This window comes from Lissotriton helveticus, chromosome 10, assembly GCF_964261635.1.
Source record: "Lissotriton helveticus chromosome 10, aLisHel1.1, whole genome shotgun sequence".
NCBI lineage: Eukaryota > Metazoa > Chordata > Amphibia > Caudata > Salamandridae > Lissotriton > Lissotriton helveticus.
The window spans coordinates 32431158-32450247 of NC_136071.1; the positions used below are offsets into that span (position 1 = coordinate 32431158).

Below are 19090 nucleotides of genomic sequence, written 5' to 3' on the forward strand. Positions count from 1 at the left end.
CCTTCCCTGATATATTTTAGTGCCTAGCAAGGTTTTTCAATTTTTCTCCTGATCCCCAAGGGTGTTCCTGCATTTCTTGAAGACTGCTTTCATAATAGCTCGCTCTGCTATTTTTAAATCCCCTTTTGATGTTAGATATGCAGCAACCTCTTTAACACCATGTTTTTACCCCCTTTCCACCCCCAATGGTTAGGAAACTCATACATCAATTCCCCATATACAGTTACTTTTCCTCCCAGTTCATACGATCCGCCGTTATACTATGTTTTCAATGTTTTGCGCATTCAATAACACGTCAGTTCAGTTCTTTCCATCTCCTCATAAGGCACATAAATGCTTTTTGCTCCCTGAAAGCCATACCTCCTTTCTTCTCAGGAGAGAAATGATAAATATTAAGAACAGAGAACATAGACGGGTTAACCGACTGTCATTAGGCAAGTGTAACAACTCATCGTTTCTATGCATTTAAACAACAGCATTTCTCCAGGAGAGAAGCTGGAAATGGTCCAAATACGCGCGATTCAATTAAAGCGGGATGAGAACGTGAACAAAAGGTGACATTCAAGTGTAACGTTAATGAGGCTAAGCATCGCTGCAAACCTTCACTTCAACCTGAGCTCTGAGAGCTGCTATTCAGCTTATCTCATGCTTCAAGATTCCCAGAGCGGTGTTCAGAGGAGCAGCTCTTCCTTTTCAAAGCAATCAGTCGAATGATTCTATCATTCAATTAAATAGTTGTATTCATGGCCATGTAAACCACATCATTTCAGCGAAAGCATCGCTTTGTTCAAGGTCTTCAACGCTCATGGTGGCCTCGTTCATGTTTCACGCGCGTCCGCTGCTACTTCCCAAGCGGTGGGCGGCGCAGTTAAGCAGCGGGTCATGGCTGCTATGAATAACGACTGAATAACAAAGGGGCGCGCGAGAAGAGGGAGGGATCGCGCGCCTTCCCATTATAATATTCAAAAAGAAAGAGGAGCGAGCAATGCGATCAAATATCTTTAGGATGTTCCTCATACAAAGTATGAGAAAAATGGCCATAGGTTTTCTTAAAAGACCCCTCACCCACCAACCTAGTTGTTGTCATGCTTCATCATTGGGGTCCCACCCGAGACACTGAGCGCATCGCGGAGGTGCATCAACGCCCGTTTACAGTGGAGCTGGGTTTTTTGGGCTGATTCTTTCTCTTCAGAAGAGATGAAGGGGTGAGGGGCCCCAAACACTTTAATTGTGTCCATTGCACAATCTTGGTGGGTCAATGAAAGCGTAATGCACAACACATCAGAAAGATGTGCCTTGCGAAAGTCAATACTCTCACTCACAAATCAGGCAACAAACTTCATGGTCATGGAGGGGCGACACACCGAAAGGATGACCTCAATTGCCACCGACGACAGATGAAAATAACTCCTTTACCGTAACCCTTGCCCCTCCCCCCGCCCCAGTCTCCAGGCATGAAAGTGGAGGACCTGAACGCTGAGATGTAGGATTTGCCCCCCAGACTGCGAGCGGAGGTCAGCTCCCAGTAGGAAGAGAAGTGTGGGGACCAAAAGAAAGTCTTCAGAGGTTTGTGAACAACACCCTTCTCAGCTAATCCAGAGCACCAGAGTGTCTTATGCCCTGTCTTGGTGCAGCTTGTTCAGCACTTAAAGAATCGAGGGTATAGGTGGAAACGCATAGTGAAGTGGAAAATTCGACATCAACTGAAATGAATCCCTGTAAAGAAAACTGCAGTGCACAGAACAATGGGCAATGTGTGCTCCTGTGAGTGATGAGAAGATCCACCACAGTGCAAAGATCTTCTGACCCACCTCTTGGTGGAGACACCACTTCGGATCGACAAGATGACACAAACTCGGGTTTTCGGTTCTTGTATTCAAGGAACCTGCCCTCCTTTCTGAACCCAGGCCCATGGTATCCAAGCTTTTCAGCAGAGAAGAGGAGACCCTAAGCCCCCGTGTGTTCACATACCACATCATGGCGCCTGTCAAAGTCTGTACAGATCAACCGTGAAGTGAGGGCAAGAAGGGAAGGTAGGAGGCGTTCAGTGGAAGTGCACACAGTCGATTTGATGTGTATTCCTTGCTCGTCTGGAGAACAGATGCCTATGATCTCGAGTTCCTCCAAAGAGGATCCCCACACTAAAGTGGAGGCATCCACCACCAACATGGTCAATACTGGTGATGTGCAAAAGAACTCCCCACAAGACAGGTTCTCCCACCTCCGATCACACTGGAGATTTTCTGTGGTGTTCAGGGAGATTCCGATGAAATCTGCTAGATCGCCTCCAAGCTCGGACTCTTGTTTACAGAGGCACTACTGGAAAGCCCTTAGATGCAAGGAAAGGGTGCATGTGTGCCCCGCAGTATGCAGGAAGGAAGTACACCTAGCAGGCAGGGGAATGCAAGGACTGGAATCCAACCACCCTCCCAAAACAACATAATCATATCACAAATGTTGAATTTCTCCTTGCGAATGAAAAAATTCAAGACCATAACATCCACGATAAGAGGCAGACCCTTACTCTTCTTGGAAACAAGGAAGTGCCGGGGGAAATATCCATCTCCAATTTCCTGATCTAGGACCAAAGCCACTACCCCTTTATGCAGTAGTGTTGATAGGGCCTGCTGCAGAATACAAGTGTGTTCTTCTAATGGGAAGAATAAATTGGGGAACGTTGGAGACTTCTGTTCGAAAGGAAGGGCATGGCCTCTTTCTATAATCTGCAAGACCCGCTGGTCGATCATAATAGCCTGCCAGGCATGTGGATGGAACAACCCCACCATCACCCACACCCCCCCTCACAGGTCGTTAGTTCTTCCCCCCATTGCTGGAAGACGCAATGTGCCACCTCCGGGTGTAATTGCCACTGGTAATCCGCTAGGCATGGATAGCTGAGTTTGCCCGCCCTGGTGTTTAAAGATCCCACCAGGTGGTGCACAATAAGGAAAATGCCCTGACAATTCAGCCAGCTCTAAAGGCAAACCGGCTTCTGGAACAGGGCCCAGGGCTTCACTTCATCCTGCTTGTTTCAATACCACATGGTGGTGGTGAGGACCTGAATAAGCCTCCCCTTGATGGATGGCAGGAAGGCTTTCAATGCCAAGCAAATGGTCAGCAACTCAAACTAGTTGATGTGGAGGCAGGTACTACCCACTAACTAAGGTGGCTTTCCAGGTGGTGTCAAGGAGAAGGATGATGGCTGCTGGCCCTGGGAGCATCCTGTGTGCCCCAATTCCCCATGTGACTAAGCTGGTGTGCAGTATCCTGTGTTTCCACACTCCCTGTATGTCTAAGTTGGTGTCTAGAATGCTGACAGTGAATGATTTTATAGATTATCAGTGTTTGATTTTGAGTAGAAGCTAAGAGATAGGCACAGCTGCGGGGAAGATGGAGTCCTGCCATGACCAACCTGCTGCAACATAAGGGCCTAACATTGCATAAATAACCTACCTCCTACTTGAATGGCTGTGTGCTCTTGTATAAAGACCTTGCCCACTGACTTCAACACTTTGGCGACCAGGACGTGCTTTTTTTCGGCACAACACTTGGTCATTTTGGTATAGCCAGCTATTGAAGTGTTGGGCAGCACTTTTGTGTGTGTGCAGTGTAGTGTTTTGTCCTTATAGTCGGGTCAAGGGATTGAGAGTAAAGTTGATATATGGTTAAACTTTCCATTTTTGTTTTGTGCCTTGAATGTGTCAACTTGGAGATGATGGGGAAACCCTTTTGTCGCCAGAAGTTGGTGAGTTCTCTGACTGTCGTGCGACTAGACATCCATGAATAAATGGCCTGCATGCATAAATGTTGTATTGCCTCACTGTGTGAGTGTAGAAATGTGGTGGTAGGCATCATGTCTTAGGACAGCACAAAGCGGATTTGTTACTAGCATTCTCCCTGAGGCGGAAGCCGGGGAAGTTAGGTCTGAATTTACGCTTGTTTATTTAAATTTTATCTGCTGCTACTCGCTAATTTGCACATAATCTTTGAATGTTTCGTTTTTAGCAGTGTTGCTGTTTATTGCTTTGTGCACATTGCTTACTCACCCTGCACCAGCCGACAATCCCCGCAGTCGATTAGGTGCTGTCGCGGGATGCTGATAGGGTAAGCCGCCATCTTGCTTGAGGCGCCGGGTTGCGGACTAGTTGATTCGATCCGCCCACCCTCTTCCTGTATATATGTCAGTCATTTCCCGTCCGCGAAGCGGGGGCGGCGATGGCGCGCCAAAGGCGTGCCCGTCTGCGCCTGTCCGCGCCCAAACGGGCCCAGGGGCCATACCCCCTGGCCTGAACTCACTGCAGAGGCTCACTTATAGGGCCGATCAATTGAGGGCATATGGAGGGCATATAAACCGCCAATCAAGAATGACTGCTCTATTTTTGACTTGCCTAATAAACTTCCCCAGTTCTGCTTGATTAGCTCTTTTTCTTTGGAAGTTCCGCAGCTGTGTCATAGCTGTACATCTTACACCACGATTTCCCATAAATCTTCTTTTAAGCTTTTTAGCTTGAACTGTCGCTCTTTGCCTAAGCATAGACGTGAAATATTTGATCTCCTAAGTGAGGAGTCAGCTGATGCCCTTTTCATCACAGAGTCTTGGCTTTATGACGGCTCTGGACCTGATATTGCTGAAGCACTACCCTCCAACTATGCCATCTGTAGGCGTGATAGAATCGCTAAAATAGGCGGCGGCATTGCTATTGTTTTTAAGAACATGTACCAATGCCAATTTGATCCTATCACCTTAAACAACTGTGAGGTAGCATATTTTAAACTTGTCCTTCATCCAAAAATAACACTCACAGGCCTTCTAGTCTACCGCCCTCCTGGCCCTGTCAATGCTTGGGCCACGCAATTTTCCGATTTTATTGCCTCCATCCTTTCTAATTCCAGCAATTTTCTGGTTGTGGGCGATTTTAATGTTCATTTGGATGACCTGAATAATAGTACGGGTAGAACCTTGGTTGCCGATCTTGAGGCCATGAACATTACTTTACACAACCGCGGTCCTACGCATAAAGGTGGTCACCTTTTAGACCCAATCTTTTCTAATGTGCCGCATCTACACTGTCCTCCTGCCTCGCCCGTTCATTGGTCAGACCATTATCTTGTTAGATTTATGTTCACCACCACGGGCGTGTTGCTCCACCATAGAAGCACACATGTTGCTAGCAGGAGGGACTGGAAAAAGTTGGACATCACCTCTTTAAATAATGTTCTCGCAACTCACCTTCCTACAGAATTGCTCACGTCGTCTGACGTGGAAGCGGCAGCTGAGATAACTAATTCCTGGCTGCTTGATGCCATTGACATCTGCCTTCCTTCTTCCCTCAAGAAGGAGACACCCCATAATACTCCGGCCCCCTGGTACAATGATGCGTTAAAAATTAACAAGTCCCATTGTATAAAAACTCGAACGCATCTGGAGGAAAGATTACTCCCTTCCAGCAGCTACTACCTATAAAAATGCTTTGAAGAGCTACCATAAAGCTTGTGCCCTCACCAGAGCCAGCTACGTCACCAAAACCCTAACAGACGCAGCTAATAAATCGCAAGTACTATTTGGCCTGGTTAAGAATCTTGCTGGATCCCTTACCACAGCGAAACTTCCCCCCTTGTCGAGCAGTAAGTGCGACGAAATTGCTCAGTTTTTTATTACTAAAATTGATAAGATCTATCAGGACATTTCTGCCCAAAGTGGTAGTAGTACTCCCTCAGCACCTTCTGCTAACCTAGGGGAAACCAACCATCCCTCTGTCTCCACCCTCAGTTCATTGCTTGTGTGGCCGGATTTGTATCCCGCCGTCCTCCACGAGATCCTGTGTAAGGTAAAATCTGGCTCCCCTACCGATCCCCTGCCCATTTCAACACTTCGTTTACTTGATTCCCCTCAGCTTTCTTTGCTCTGTGCCACTCTTAATCTCTCCTTAAAGACTGCCACTGTCCCTGCCAGCTGGAAGCATGCAATGGTCACGCCTCTGCTAAAGAAGCCCACTGCCGATCCTAAGGTTCTCTCCAACTTTCGCCCCATCTCCTTGCTGCCAGCCTTCTCTAAAGTCTTAGAAAGACTCATTCATCACCATCTGTCTCAGTTCAGTACTACTAACAATCTATTGCATCCTTCCCAGTCAGGCTTTCGTTCAGGTTTCTCCACAGAAACTACGCTTCTTGGCGTTACGGAGAACCTTCGGTCCCTACTTGACAGGGGCGAGACTGCCGCACTGATACTACTTGACCTCAGTGCGGCGTTCGATACTGTCTCGCATAAAATTCTTCTTAAATCTCTAGCCGCCATGGGCATTGGAGGCCTAGCTTTTGACTGGTTGGCTTCTTTCCTGACGGATCGAACGTTTCAAATCTTCTCCCATTCAGCTACCTCCAAAATCTATCCCTCACCCCACGGTGTTCCCCAGGGCTCAATCTTAAGCCCTTTACTTTTCAATCTTTATGTCACTCCCATGGCCCACATCGCTGATGCGTCAGTTTAACTTTATTTACCTACGCCGACGTTTCGCAGGTTGTCTTCTCCCTCTCACAATCTGACCAGGCCTCCACCTCCCTCCTTCAGTTTGGACTAATATTGCCAGGTGGATGAATCTTAATCTTCTCAAACTGAATGGAGGGAAGACTGAAGTCCTGGTCCTTGGGCATAAGCAAGACCTTTGGACTTCCAGGCACTGGCCTTCTGAGTTGGGCCCGCTTCCGTCTCCATCGGAGCATGTGCGTAACCTTGGGGCGATCATAGACAGTGGTCTGACAATGCAATGTCAGGCCAATAAAGTTTCGTCAACCTGTTTTACCATCTTGCGCTGGCTGAAGAAGATTCTATGGATGCTGCCAATCGACACCCAGAGGTCTGTGGTGAACGCTTTGGTTACCTCCCGGTTGGATTATGGTAATGTACTCTACCTGGGGGGCGACCAAGGAAGTCACTAGACGCCTCAAGTTAGTGCAGAATGCCGCGGCACGTCTGCTCAGTGGCTGTCGTAAAACTGACCATATAACGGGACGCCTTCGTGATCTTCACTGGCTGAAGGTGGATAGCTGAGTGAAATTTAAGGCGCTCAGTTACATGCACAAAATCAGGATGATAACTGCTCCCAGCTATCTGCAATCCCTGGTCAATGCCTACCCCCCTTCTCGTTTCCTCCGTTCCTCTTCTCAAATTCTTTTCACTGTGCCCAAGTTTAGATTGTCTAGAATGGGCGGAAGGTCGTTCGCTTTCCTAGGGCCCAGGTTATGGAACTCTCTTCCTTTCGACATTCGGTCTGAGGAATGCTATGCTCGTTTCCGCAAAGCCGTTAAGACCTGGCTTTTTAATCAATAACTGCGTTTCTTTCTGTGCTTACTGCTTGTTGCTATTTCTCAACGCTGGGAAACCCTTTCGGGTAGCTGTCGCGCTTTATAAGCCCAATAAATAAATAAATAAATAAAGTGTGCATGTCTTGGACTACTCTGCAATGGTAAGTATAACCTAGTTATCTTGTTTCTTTGCTTGACATGAGGGGTGGGAAGCCTCATGTCTTGACCCATTGCAGAGCTTCTGTGACTTCTATTTGCTGTCTTGGTGTGTTTCGATTGGTCCTGGTCACAGGTTTTTGTTGGGTGAATGTGTAAGCTAGGCATGTTGGAGACTGAGTGACGGTGAATGTCTGCTCTTGTACTTTATATGTAAGGCAGTGGCTGTTGTTTTATCATTTGTAGGAAAGGGAGGTGCGTAGCACTCAGTGTGACCCCGTTCCCTGCATGTCTAGGCTGAAGTCTAGAATGCAGAGTGAATGATGTGCTAGAAAGTTGGTGATGGGGACTGCCAGAGGGACGATGGAGCCCTGACGGGTTCTGCCTGCTCTTGCTAGAACCTAAAGGTCTCCCAAGAAATAAAGTACTAACCTTCTACTTGAATGGCTCTGTTTCTTATATGAAGACCCTGCCATCTGACTTCAGGAGCATGACTGCCCTTTGGACTTCCTTGTTCTTTGAAACTGCCCTTTGGATCTGCCTTAGCCTCTCTACTGCCCAAAAATTTGGTTCCGCTGCTGGACGGGCTGGTGCTGGTGAGATGAAGTTCTGTTAAGTAACCGCAAAAAGTGCTGTACTGTCTATGGAAGTCACAAGGGTGAGATGGAAACACGAAGGAATGAACCGTAGCCTTCCCCGTCTTAAATCTTTTGAGGGCAGAGTCAGCCTAGCTGCCGAAAGAGGCGAGGCACACAGAAGGGCCCATCCATAAAACTTGCTTGAATATCTCCTGACAATCTAATCGGCAAAACCAGACATGCATCCTTAGACCCAAAGAAGACCCTTTTGCTTGGACCACAAAATCCAGATCTGCTTAGTAGATTCACTTCACAGCATCTTGTCTGTCCCAGACTTCTTCAGCAAAGTTATCTTTAAGGAGGCTTGACACCATCTGCCCCATATGGGTATATCAGGCCACTAAGCAGGTGGCATTCACTGATCGGAGAGCCGTACTTCCGGGGGAAAAGACTTTCTTTCCCTTCGCCTCCAGTTGCTTAGATGCCCTGGCCAGAGTTTCCCTGGAAAAAGCGCCCAGGTTCTGCTTAGAACATGATGAACCCTTCACCAACAGCTTTTCAGGTGAAGGATGTGTCGATAGAAAATCTGGGCCTCCAAACGCCAGCCTTTCGAGCGAGCAACCAATCTATTTACTAATGCCACCGAGGTGGGCTTGTCCAGGCTGCTTAAAGGGTTCCATTAGAACCTCACTGAACAGAAGCAAAGCTTCCGAGGATGCAGGGGTTGATTGGAGCATCTCACGGAGAAGATTCAACTTCGCTTCTTCCATTACAAGAGTCAGTTCCAGCACCTTTGCAACTTTCCCTGCAGCTGGTGGCCCGGAGGCGTACTCCATCTTAACGTCACAAGGTGTTGCGGCCACTAGGGTATTTGTATAATCTGTTGTGTCTGTATCGCCAGGAGGAAGCATATTTGTTGCCTCGCTGCTGTCATTCTCATTAGGAGGGAGGTTTATATATGGCATTTACGTGAATTCAGAAATTGATCCAAAGAGGTCATCTAACCTCTGCCAATATTCATCCATGGCCAATGGTCTGAGTCAAGTGCCATCTCTGTATCCAGCTTCTTGTACCAGTCTTTGCACTTCAGACCTGAAGTGTTTCAGAAAGGCCTTAGTTTGAGGCATAGGACGGGTCAACGCTGTGACGGTGGAGGGGCTACTGATGGAGCCCTGGGGATCGGTGCGGTCTCAGCCAGGGCGGAAGGCGGATAAACATCTGGGGTCAAATAACACTGGGAAAGTACCCACCAGCGGTGGCCTGGCTTTGGGGCCGGAGCAACCGCTGGGGCCAGGGTCACAAGATGCCCACTAGCTTCAGCTCAGAGGGGCGCAGAGGAACTCTACCTCAGGAGCATGCATTGCGTCTAGGTATGGACGTCCAGCCACAAGTGGCATCTATATCAATGCACAAAGTTGTTTTGGTGACACGAAGAAGAACAGCAACTGGAGCCAACAAAGGGGGCTACTGAGAATGTTTTTGGGTCTAGATTGATGCCTGGGGAGGATTCAAAGATGAGGACTCTACAGCAAGAAGTAATCAGGGAAAAATTACAACCTAAGGTTTCAGGGGACGGGAGTCCATGTCAAAAGCAAGAAAGACAAATCACAGATCAGAATCCCGGTGCAGCATCAAAGAGCCATACACTGCTGTGCAGAGATCACAGTCTTCCCACGTAACATTCAGTTTAGCAATATAACCCACACAGATGCGGCTGCAAAAAGACACAGAAGAAAATGAATGCAAAGACCTTGATCACACATGCACGCCTGAACCTTACCTCTAATGTCTGCAACTGCTCCTTCAGCAATCTCTTCTCCTCTTTTTCCATCTCCCATTTCAGTCGGACTTCTACAAAAAAAAGCTAATTTAGAGAAATAGACATTGTGTTTTAATAAACAATTTACTTACCTTCGGTAACACGCTTTCTTGTACACACACTATCTAACAGCAGATTCCTCACCTTTAGAATATGTCCAGGCACCAGACTGAATCCGTAGGATGGTTTAACTTCGCTCCTGCACCCCGGTAGGTGGTGTTGTGCAGCTTTGCATTCACCCCACTTACACCCTGGAAGTTACAGGTGGAGCCGCGTACAGACTGGACTGACAGAGCTTGAAGACCACTCAAGCGGTGAGCTGAGGTTACCACAATGAGAAAGACCATCGCCAGGGTCCGGAAACGTAGAGGACAGCTATGCAACGGTTCAAAAGGGGTGCACATAAGAAATGTAAGGACCATATTAAAGCTCCATTGTGGCATCACGAAGGGCTGAGGAGGAAATATGTGACTTAAACCTTTGGGCATTTGAAAAAAAACAAGACATGTGACAATTTGGCCTCCAACAGGTCAATATTATTGGTGCCACAAACTTGCCCGAGCGTCCATCATGCACTGACTTTGTAGAAGGACAACTGGCCTCAGGGATGATGTCCATTACTTCGGGAGGAAGACTGAATGCCGTCAACTGCTGCAGTTCAATCTCCATGCATGGATGTGTAGGTCAGTGTGTAAGACCCGAGCTGCTGCTGCAACATAACATCTCATCAAAGGAAGAAGCTTATCAGAGGACAGATGTTCTTGCGCATAAGTTTTGGGTGACAAACTCTCCTGGCCCAATCCAGAGCCACCAAGACGACTGGGACCCAGTCATTCTTCATAAATCGGGGCAGGAGAGTTAGTGGCAAGGTGGCATACAGGAGTCCCGTGCCCCAAGAAAGAGCCTTCTGGGAAACTCAAGCGCACAGAAGTGATGACATTGCGCGTTCTCGGTGGTGGCAAAGAGACTGAGCCAGGGTTCTTCTCCCCATTGCTGGAAGATGCAATGTGCCACCTCCGGGTGTAATTGCCACTGGTAATCCGCTAGGCATGGATGGCTGAGTTTGTCCGCCCTGGTGTTTAAAGATTCCACCAGGTGGTGCACAATCAGGAAAAAGCCCTGACGATTCAGCCAGTTCTAAAAGCACAAGGCCTTCTGGAACAGGGCCCAGGGCTCCACTTCACCCTGCTTGTTTCAATTAGGGGTGGGCGGAATTTACGCAGTCGCTCCACGCAAAGTTACGCAAAATGGCAAAAAAACTCAGCGAGCACGTGGAATAAATTTTTGTGACAGGAGTATCGTGCCCGAATGAATCCTGCCCTGCATATTTATCCAAGAAGAGGCCACTGGCGTTTTGTGCAATACCTCTACTCAACTGGAGTACTACTGGCTAATCAGTAAGTGCTACTTCGTTGGGTAATTGTATAGTGCGTGTCCTACACTACAGCTGCGGGCCAGAAGAGTTGTCTCCAGTGACCATGTGTGTCTGTAACTTTGACACCACGCCGAAAAGCGCTGGGGTCGCTTGAGTGAGCTGTCCATCATAGTGGGAAAAGGGTGGGAAGACGTTGCATACCACTAGTGTGCGTGACTGTGGGGCAGGGCTTCTATGAGAGTTCACATGCCTCTTGTTTATAAAAGGTCAGAGAATGATCAGAGCAGCAGATGAGGAGAAAGAACCTCCTGGTCACAGGAACTACACAGAGATTGCGCTCAAGAAACTCATGGATGCAAAGACCTCCATCCAGGATCCATCCAGGATTACAGCAAATTCATTACCGGTAGATATGGGGAGAAAGCACACCGGCCTAGCCTCGACTGTGCTCACCAATTTTTTGTGCTGGTGATTAATGCGTTACTGAATTTGAGCTTCAACTTGGCCTGGGCACCTGCTTTATTTATACATGTAAGTGCTTCCTGTTGAGGTTTAATTTTTGTGACAGGATCGTGCCAGAATGAATCCTGCCCTGCATATTTATCCAAGGAGATTTCACTGGTGTTTTGTGCAATACAGTACCCCACCATGCTCATGAATTCGGCTATGCCGCGGATCACGGAATTTTCGGCAATTCCGCTTTCCATGTGGAACGCGGAATTGCCAAAATTTCGCAAATTCCGCGAGCGGCGCAGAATTTGCCACCCACCCCTAGTTTCAATACCACATGGTGGTGGTGAATAGGGCTTGAATAAGCCTCCCCTTGATGGGTGGCAGGAAGGCTTTCAATGCCAAGCAAATGGCCATAACTCCAACAAGGTGATGTGGAGGCAGGTCTCTGCCTGAGACCAAAGTCCTCTGATCTCCCAGGTGAGATCTCCAACCCAGCCAACCCAGCAGTGACGCGTCTGTCACCACCATCAGCTCTGAGTGTGGTAAGGAGAGAGGTCTGCTGCTGGTTCAAATGCAGTCAAGCAGCCACCACTGCAGGTCTTTTGCAGTCTCCTTAAACACTTGTATGGAGTCTCAGACAAGTTTCCCTGGCGCTGGACCCACTGAGACTTCAGATCCCTCTGCAGAGCCCTATATGCCACCTGGCATGAACAATGAGGAATATTCAAGAGGCCAATGGGCCATGAAGCCTCAGAGGCAACCTCACTGAGACCCAGGACAGAGACTGAAACCTGTGGATCACAGCCTGAATGTACAGGACGCTGCTCCAGTGGGAAAGCACGGTGATGCACCGTATTTTGGAGGTCTCAAATGAAAGGAAGCCTCTGCAACTGAGTCAGGTGTTACTTTGGCCGTTGATCGTGAACAAAATGATGAAAGGAGGTTCGCAATCATTTGGAAGTGGTTCATGATTGACTGTGATGAGCCAGTCTTCAAAATCCAGTCATCGAGGTGGGAAAAGACTGGTACACTCGACCTCCAACTACTATCATCATCTTTGGAAAAATCGGAGAGGCAGTGGTGAGGCCAAAAGGGAGCACAGCTAACTGAAAATGCTTGAAGCCCACCTTGAACTGCAAGTAGTGCCTGCGGCCCTGCAGGATAAGAACATGGAAATAAGCGATTCAGGGCGGACAGAATGTGAGCATCATGAATTGGCCCTTTTGCAGAAAGAAATTGAGAGATCAGAGATCTAAAATAGGACAAGGCTTCACCCTGTTTGGCACTGGGAAATAATGGGAGCAACACCTTGATCCGCACTCCGGGGCTAGGACTCTCTCTATGGCTCCTTTCGCAAAAAAGAGCCAGAACTTTCTGCAGCAAAATGTACAGATGCTACTCCAAAAGCTGCTTTGGTGTAGGCAGAAGAGGCGGTTGGACAAAAAGAAACAGCAGAACTTAGCCTGCTGGACTATCTGCAGGACCCACCTGCTGGATGTTATGGCCTTCCGCCTGTCAGGAAAATGAGTGAATCCGGCTCCTGTTGGGTGGCCGTGTGCCGCTAAAGGCAAACTTAAGCAGCTTGAAGGCTGCTGCTGGGGGGGCTGGGGATTTGAATGTTCACTGTTCATGAGGAACTTAACATTGCCTACTGGATCCCTGACCAGGCCCTGATGCTGCCTGTAAAGGAAACCTCTAGCGACGTCGCTAAAGGGGTACAATTGTTGGGGATAATGCCTTGCAGGCATTGAGAAATCGAGGGAGCGTGCAGTGGCTCTATTCGCTTTAGAGAGCTCAAGGTCAGAGTGTGCCTTCTCACCAAATGGGTGAGACCTGTCAAAAGGCAGATTGATAAGCAATGCCTGAACATCACCCAAAAAGCCCATCATTGAGTGGCACCGGAGCACCACACCAGTTCCGACTGCTCTGCCTAAACATTCAATCGTGTCCAAGCCGCGTCCTGACCATGCTGAATGGTCTGCGCAAGTTGGCACCGAATTCCTCCAGGACTGATGGCAAGATTACTGCAATCTTGTCCCATATGAGAGTATCTATCCAGCAAACAAGTGGCATCGACTGAACAAAAGACGAGGCTAGTTGATGAAAGCATCCTCTTTCTGAATTGGTCAATTATTTTCACCACTCTGTCTGGGGCATTGTGGGGAAGGGTTTAGATTAACCCCACTAAAGAGGTCTGAACTACAGGCTCTCAGTAGGCGGATGGTGCATCAGGGAGACGTGGTCACCTGGAACTGGTCTGCGGTGACGAGCCACATGTTTGTTCACAGGTGGGCAGGATCCGGCTTTAGCCAAGTACCCATGAATGTGTCAGTCAGGGCTTCATTAAACAGCAGCAAAGGTTCAGATGAGGTCTGCCGGGTTGTAAGACTTCAGTGAAGACATTGGTTTTCTCCTCAACAGATGGTAATTGCAAGTCCAGGACTACAGCCACTTGACTGATAACTGCAGAATGGGGCCAACTCCTCCATTAAAGGGCCAGGTGGCAACCCCAGCCACATATAAAGGGGCGTGCCCAATCCACTGTCCTCTTGTAGATCCAAATACAAATGATCAGATTTGGGGGCGGCAGGTGGGGGAATTCATCCCTATCATCACCAATAGTTGGTTGACTTTGGTCAGAGTCAGAACTGAAAAGCTCTTGGTGTTCTGGAGGGCGAGTCCTAGGCAAAGCACGGTTTTATCAGAGTCAAGGTGTACTGGGGCTGACCGCATTAGAACTGTTCCGGGGGGGTGACTTCGGGGAGGCCGAGACATATTTGGTTCACAGACCAACAGGATAATAGTTTTGATGTCCTCTTCTGGCGTCAATGAATTCAAGGCCAGTGTTGATGTGCAGAGACTTGTGAGGATCTTGCTGCCGGATATGGAGTCAGCTCTGGAGTCCGTACTGAACCGAAACGGGTTCAGGAGCATAGAAGATGCTGAGGTTGGTCACGCTGGTAGTAACCTAAACTGGGGCCCTCCGTGGACCCAGGGGGTCCAGAACTGCCAGAGGCAGTGGGAGGGTGCCAAAGATTCATAGCATGGTTTTCTCAAATGCCTCAAACTGCTATAATGTTGTAGGCGGCTCTGGAATCCGGGGTGCATTGGAATCAGCTATCAAATTAGCTACTAGTCGGGGAACAGGAACAAGAGGCACCTTAAAATCCTCACAACTTTTCAGAAAGAAAGTGGAGAGGCTGAGACTTGGACTACCTATTTTTCTTTTTATACTATTACTTATCCAAAGACTTGGACAGCGACAATGACCGGTCACAACAGCGGCCGGAAAACAGGAATGTATCCATGGCCTTGACTGTGAGCGGGACTCAAGCAACTTCAAACAGTGTTCGGCGATGTATGGCTTGGCACTTCTGGATTGCCTTATGGTGTATAAGTGCATACTCCTCACACAATCCTGAATTCGTTGCCAGACTCCAAACACTAGAGACACAACTTGTGGGCATCTTTCCCAGTCATCTGCTTGTGATAGTCCCTACAAGGTTTAAACCCTGTAGTTGTAGGCGGGAGCATGTTCCTTTGCGCACTGGAGAAATATTTTGTGAGAATTAAAAAAAACTGACAAGAAAGAGTTACAAACTAGCTCCAGGTCCAGCTATATAAAGGTGCGGAAAAAAAAGAAAATTACATCAGTGTGCATGGGTGGCGCATATACGCAGCTCCAGCTGTTAGTTGCAGGGCAGAGAGGGGTCTACACGGACCCGCAAGACACTACCTACCAGAGTGCAGTGGTGATGCTCGAAAATCTTTCAGATCCAGTCTAGCGCCAGGGAATATTCTAAATCAGAAATTCAGAAATCTTTAGCAGCAAATTTTACACACATAATGTAGACACCACATGCCAAGCATACCATGAGTTAGTAAAAACATTTTTGTCACATGTGCCCTAATTTGCGAGTAGCATTACTAAAAAAAACACAAAAAGTATTAAAAATTTTGCGCAACTGTTTGTAGCTCTACGAAAATTATGAGGTGAGGTTAACTACTTGTTCCTCATGTTTAACCAGATATAAGCTCACAATAAAACAGAGGACTAAATGATGAAATATAGAAACAACAAACACAATTTGTGTCTATTATTTCTGATTTTGTTGTCATATGGTACCTGGGGAGTTTCTGCAGGCACATTTTCCCATGGGGACGTATTAGCTTCCAAAGTGTTTCACTGCCCTGAGTTGTACCGAGGGCTGGGGACACCTACTCTCAATAAAGAGAATAGGTCAGACACCTCCCTCCATTAACAAATGAACAGTTTTTGGGAAAAGGTAGACAAAGGGCATGATGTCACTAGTTCACGCAACACACATTATTCATACGTCTTCCAGGCATGATGAATGCATGGGACCCTAATTACAGGGCCCAAACTGTCCTTTTCTAGGGAGAGTCCGTAGGCAGGTTCCTCGCAGAGGTATTGGTAAATATAGTTTGTGCCCCTCCACTAGAATCTCTGCCACAATAGTTAATCATGGAACTGCCTGGGTTGGGAGAGTGGTCATCGCTTCCGCTTAGAAGAAGGGTACACGTTGGGCACCCCCTGACATCACAGCACAGCTCTGGAGTTCAGGCATTAACTGCTGTATGCACTGGAAGAAGAACACAGCCCAAGCAAAAAGGCACACCAGAGTAGCCTAGAAGAGAAGTTACATCTCACCAGGAGCTCTACATCATTCTTGCCTCCCTAGCGCTTAGAGTCTGGACAGGATGGTGCATAAATCCACTGATGGACAACCCACATACAACATCTCAGCTGTCTTACCAAGTACAGAAGGCAATAGATCAGTGATTACGACTCCTCTGAGGCGGAAGCCGGAGGACGAGACAGCCGCTTTTTTAACTTGTATGATTTTATTTGCTGCACTTTAAAACCTGTAAATTGTGTTATTTTAAATACAAGCTTCTCACTCACCCTGCCCCGCCGCATTCACTGCCCGCTCCTCGCGCAGACGACTAGGATCTGACGCGTTGGAGGCAGGGCTTGCCGCCATTGGGGGTTGAGTCATTCTGCGCACCTGTGCTGGGATGAGCCCCACCCGCTCCCAACCCTATATAGTACATACCACTCCCCGGCCGCGCAGCGGGCGGGCGCAGTGGGCGCCGGCGGCGCGCCGAAAGCGCGCCAAAGGCAAGCCCGTCTGCGCCCGTCCGCGCCCAGCGCCCAGGAACCCTGCCCAAATTGAGCCTGCAATCTGCGGCCCAATCACATATTCTTCTGAGGAGCTACGTCGCCTGAATAATAGCCTCCCCTTTTGTGTATCACCTGATTGCTCGCTTAAAACGCCGTTAAAATGTCCACATTGTAACTTCGTATTTTCTGGCAACACTGCGCCGTTAGTGCCATTAACTCCACCTTATAAGTTCTGGAGTATCAATTGTCAATCTCTGCCCAAAAACAGAGAAAATATATTTGACCTATTAACTTCCACCCAGCCAGATGCCTTGTTTCTAACGGAAACCTGGCTTCATGCCAGCTCCGGGCCTGATGTGGCTAGTGCCCTGCCGCCTGGATATGTTATAGTCAGGCAAGACAGAGCCACGGGGAAAGGCGGTGGGATAGCGATTATTTTCAAGGATATCTATTCCTGCTCTCTGGAAGCTATTTCATTTCCGGACTGTGAAGCCGCACTATTCAAACTGGCGATCTCCCCCCAACTGACGCTATCGGGGATATTGATCTACCGCCCCCCTGGCAAACCTACTCAGTGGCTAACTTCATTTGCTGAACGCGTAGCCCCTTACGCTATGAAGTCAGCTAATTTCACCATCTTGGGAGACCTAAATCTCCATTTGGAAGACACGCATAATGGCTTAAGCAGAACGTTTCTATCCGACTGCGAGGCCATTAATTTAATACTGCGCAACCGAGGTCCCACCCATCAGGCAGGCCACCTACTCGATCCTGTCATCTCTAACATTTTGTTTGACTGCACCTCCCCTGCCCTCCCCCTCGATTGGTCCGATCACTTTGCAATTCACTTTACTCTGCTTGTTGAAACTGCAAAGGGTATGCCCTGCTTTGGCACTATGGGCAACCACAGAGCCTGGACTAAGCTGAACATCTCGGCGTTTAACGCCTCGCTCACTGCCACCTGCCCTGATACCACACTTAGGTGTACTTCTTTGGTTCAGGAAGTATCTCACTGGCTAACTTCTAACATTAATCGCCATCTGCCGCCGCGTCCCAGACGACCTATTCCACATCTCGCCCCAGCCCCATGGTTTACGGATGATCTGAAAGCAATGAAATCCAAATGTAAACATCTGGAGAGATCCTGGCGAAAAACCTACGCCTTGAATGATAAACTGACGTATCGATCAGCACTCAGGCAATACCATCGAGCCTGCAGAAAGGCAAATGCCTTTTTTGTCTCGGAGTCTTATCGAAAGGGCCATTAATCGGCTGAAAGCTCTCTTCTCTATGCTCAAATACCTCCCCCACTCCACCTGTGCTAGGGGAAGCGGAATGCAATGAAATTGCAGACTTTTTTATATCCAAAGTCGAAACCATCTACAATGCCCTTTCTCTGGCCTCCCCCAATCCCCCTTCTGACCCCCTTAATCTGGTCACACTGGGCCCTACACTTCCGGAAATGCAGATCTCAGAGTGGCCCCTGCTAGACTCAAATTCGTTCTCCGCCTGCATGGCGAAGGTAAATTCAGGCTCCCTCCTGGATCCTATTCCTATGGATATTCTTCGCCAGCTATCTCCTGATGTTCTTCTAGTTATTCAAGAGCTTCTGAACTCCTCATTGCAGGAATCTATAGTCCCGGACGAATGGAAAAGAGCTATGGTGGTTCCACTCTTAAAAAAACCTGGCGCAGATCCAAAGACGCTTGCCAACTTCCGGCCTATCTCCCTGCTGCCCATGCTCTCAAAGATCTTGGAGAGGCACATTAACATACATCTCACTTCTCATGTGGAGACTACAGGATTTTTACATCCGTCCCAGTCGGGGTTCCGCTCCCACTTCTCCACCGAAACAACCCTCCTGGGGTTACTGAGAACTTACGCACTCGTCTTGATCATGGTGAGACCTCGGCGCTTATTCTTTTAGACTTAAGCGCTGCATTTGATACAGTCTTGCATTCCATTCTTCTGAGAGCATTGAGAGCGGCCGGAGTGACTGGCCCTGCCCTTGCTTGGCTGGCCTCTTTCTTAAAATCACCGCACTTTTCAGGTTGTTTCTTCCGGTTCTTCTTCCTCTGTTCGTTCATCTGCGCATGGGGTGCCGCAGGGGTCCTCGCTGAGTCCTATGCTCTTCAATATCTGCGTGAGACCCCTGGCAACCATCGTGGAAGAGGCTGGTCTCTCCCTCTACTCATACGCAGATGATACTCAGATTCTTTTCTCCCTCTCCTCGGCCGAAGCAAATGCTCCATCTGCTCTTA

General features: G+C 48.3%; 1 protein-coding gene across 2 annotated transcripts in view; it reads right to left on the reverse strand.

Moving 5' to 3' along the window:
* Positions 1-19090, reverse strand: part of GRIPAP1 (GRIP1 associated protein 1) — a 555884-nt gene that overhangs the window by 396331 nt on the left and 140463 nt on the right. For both annotated transcript variants that reach the window (XM_078664658.1, XM_078664657.1), the window contains exon 9: positions 9817-9887. In XM_078664658.1, coding sequence (XP_078520784.1) covers positions 9817-9887 — 71 coding nt within the window. The remainder of the gene's footprint in view (positions 1-9816; positions 9888-19090) is intronic.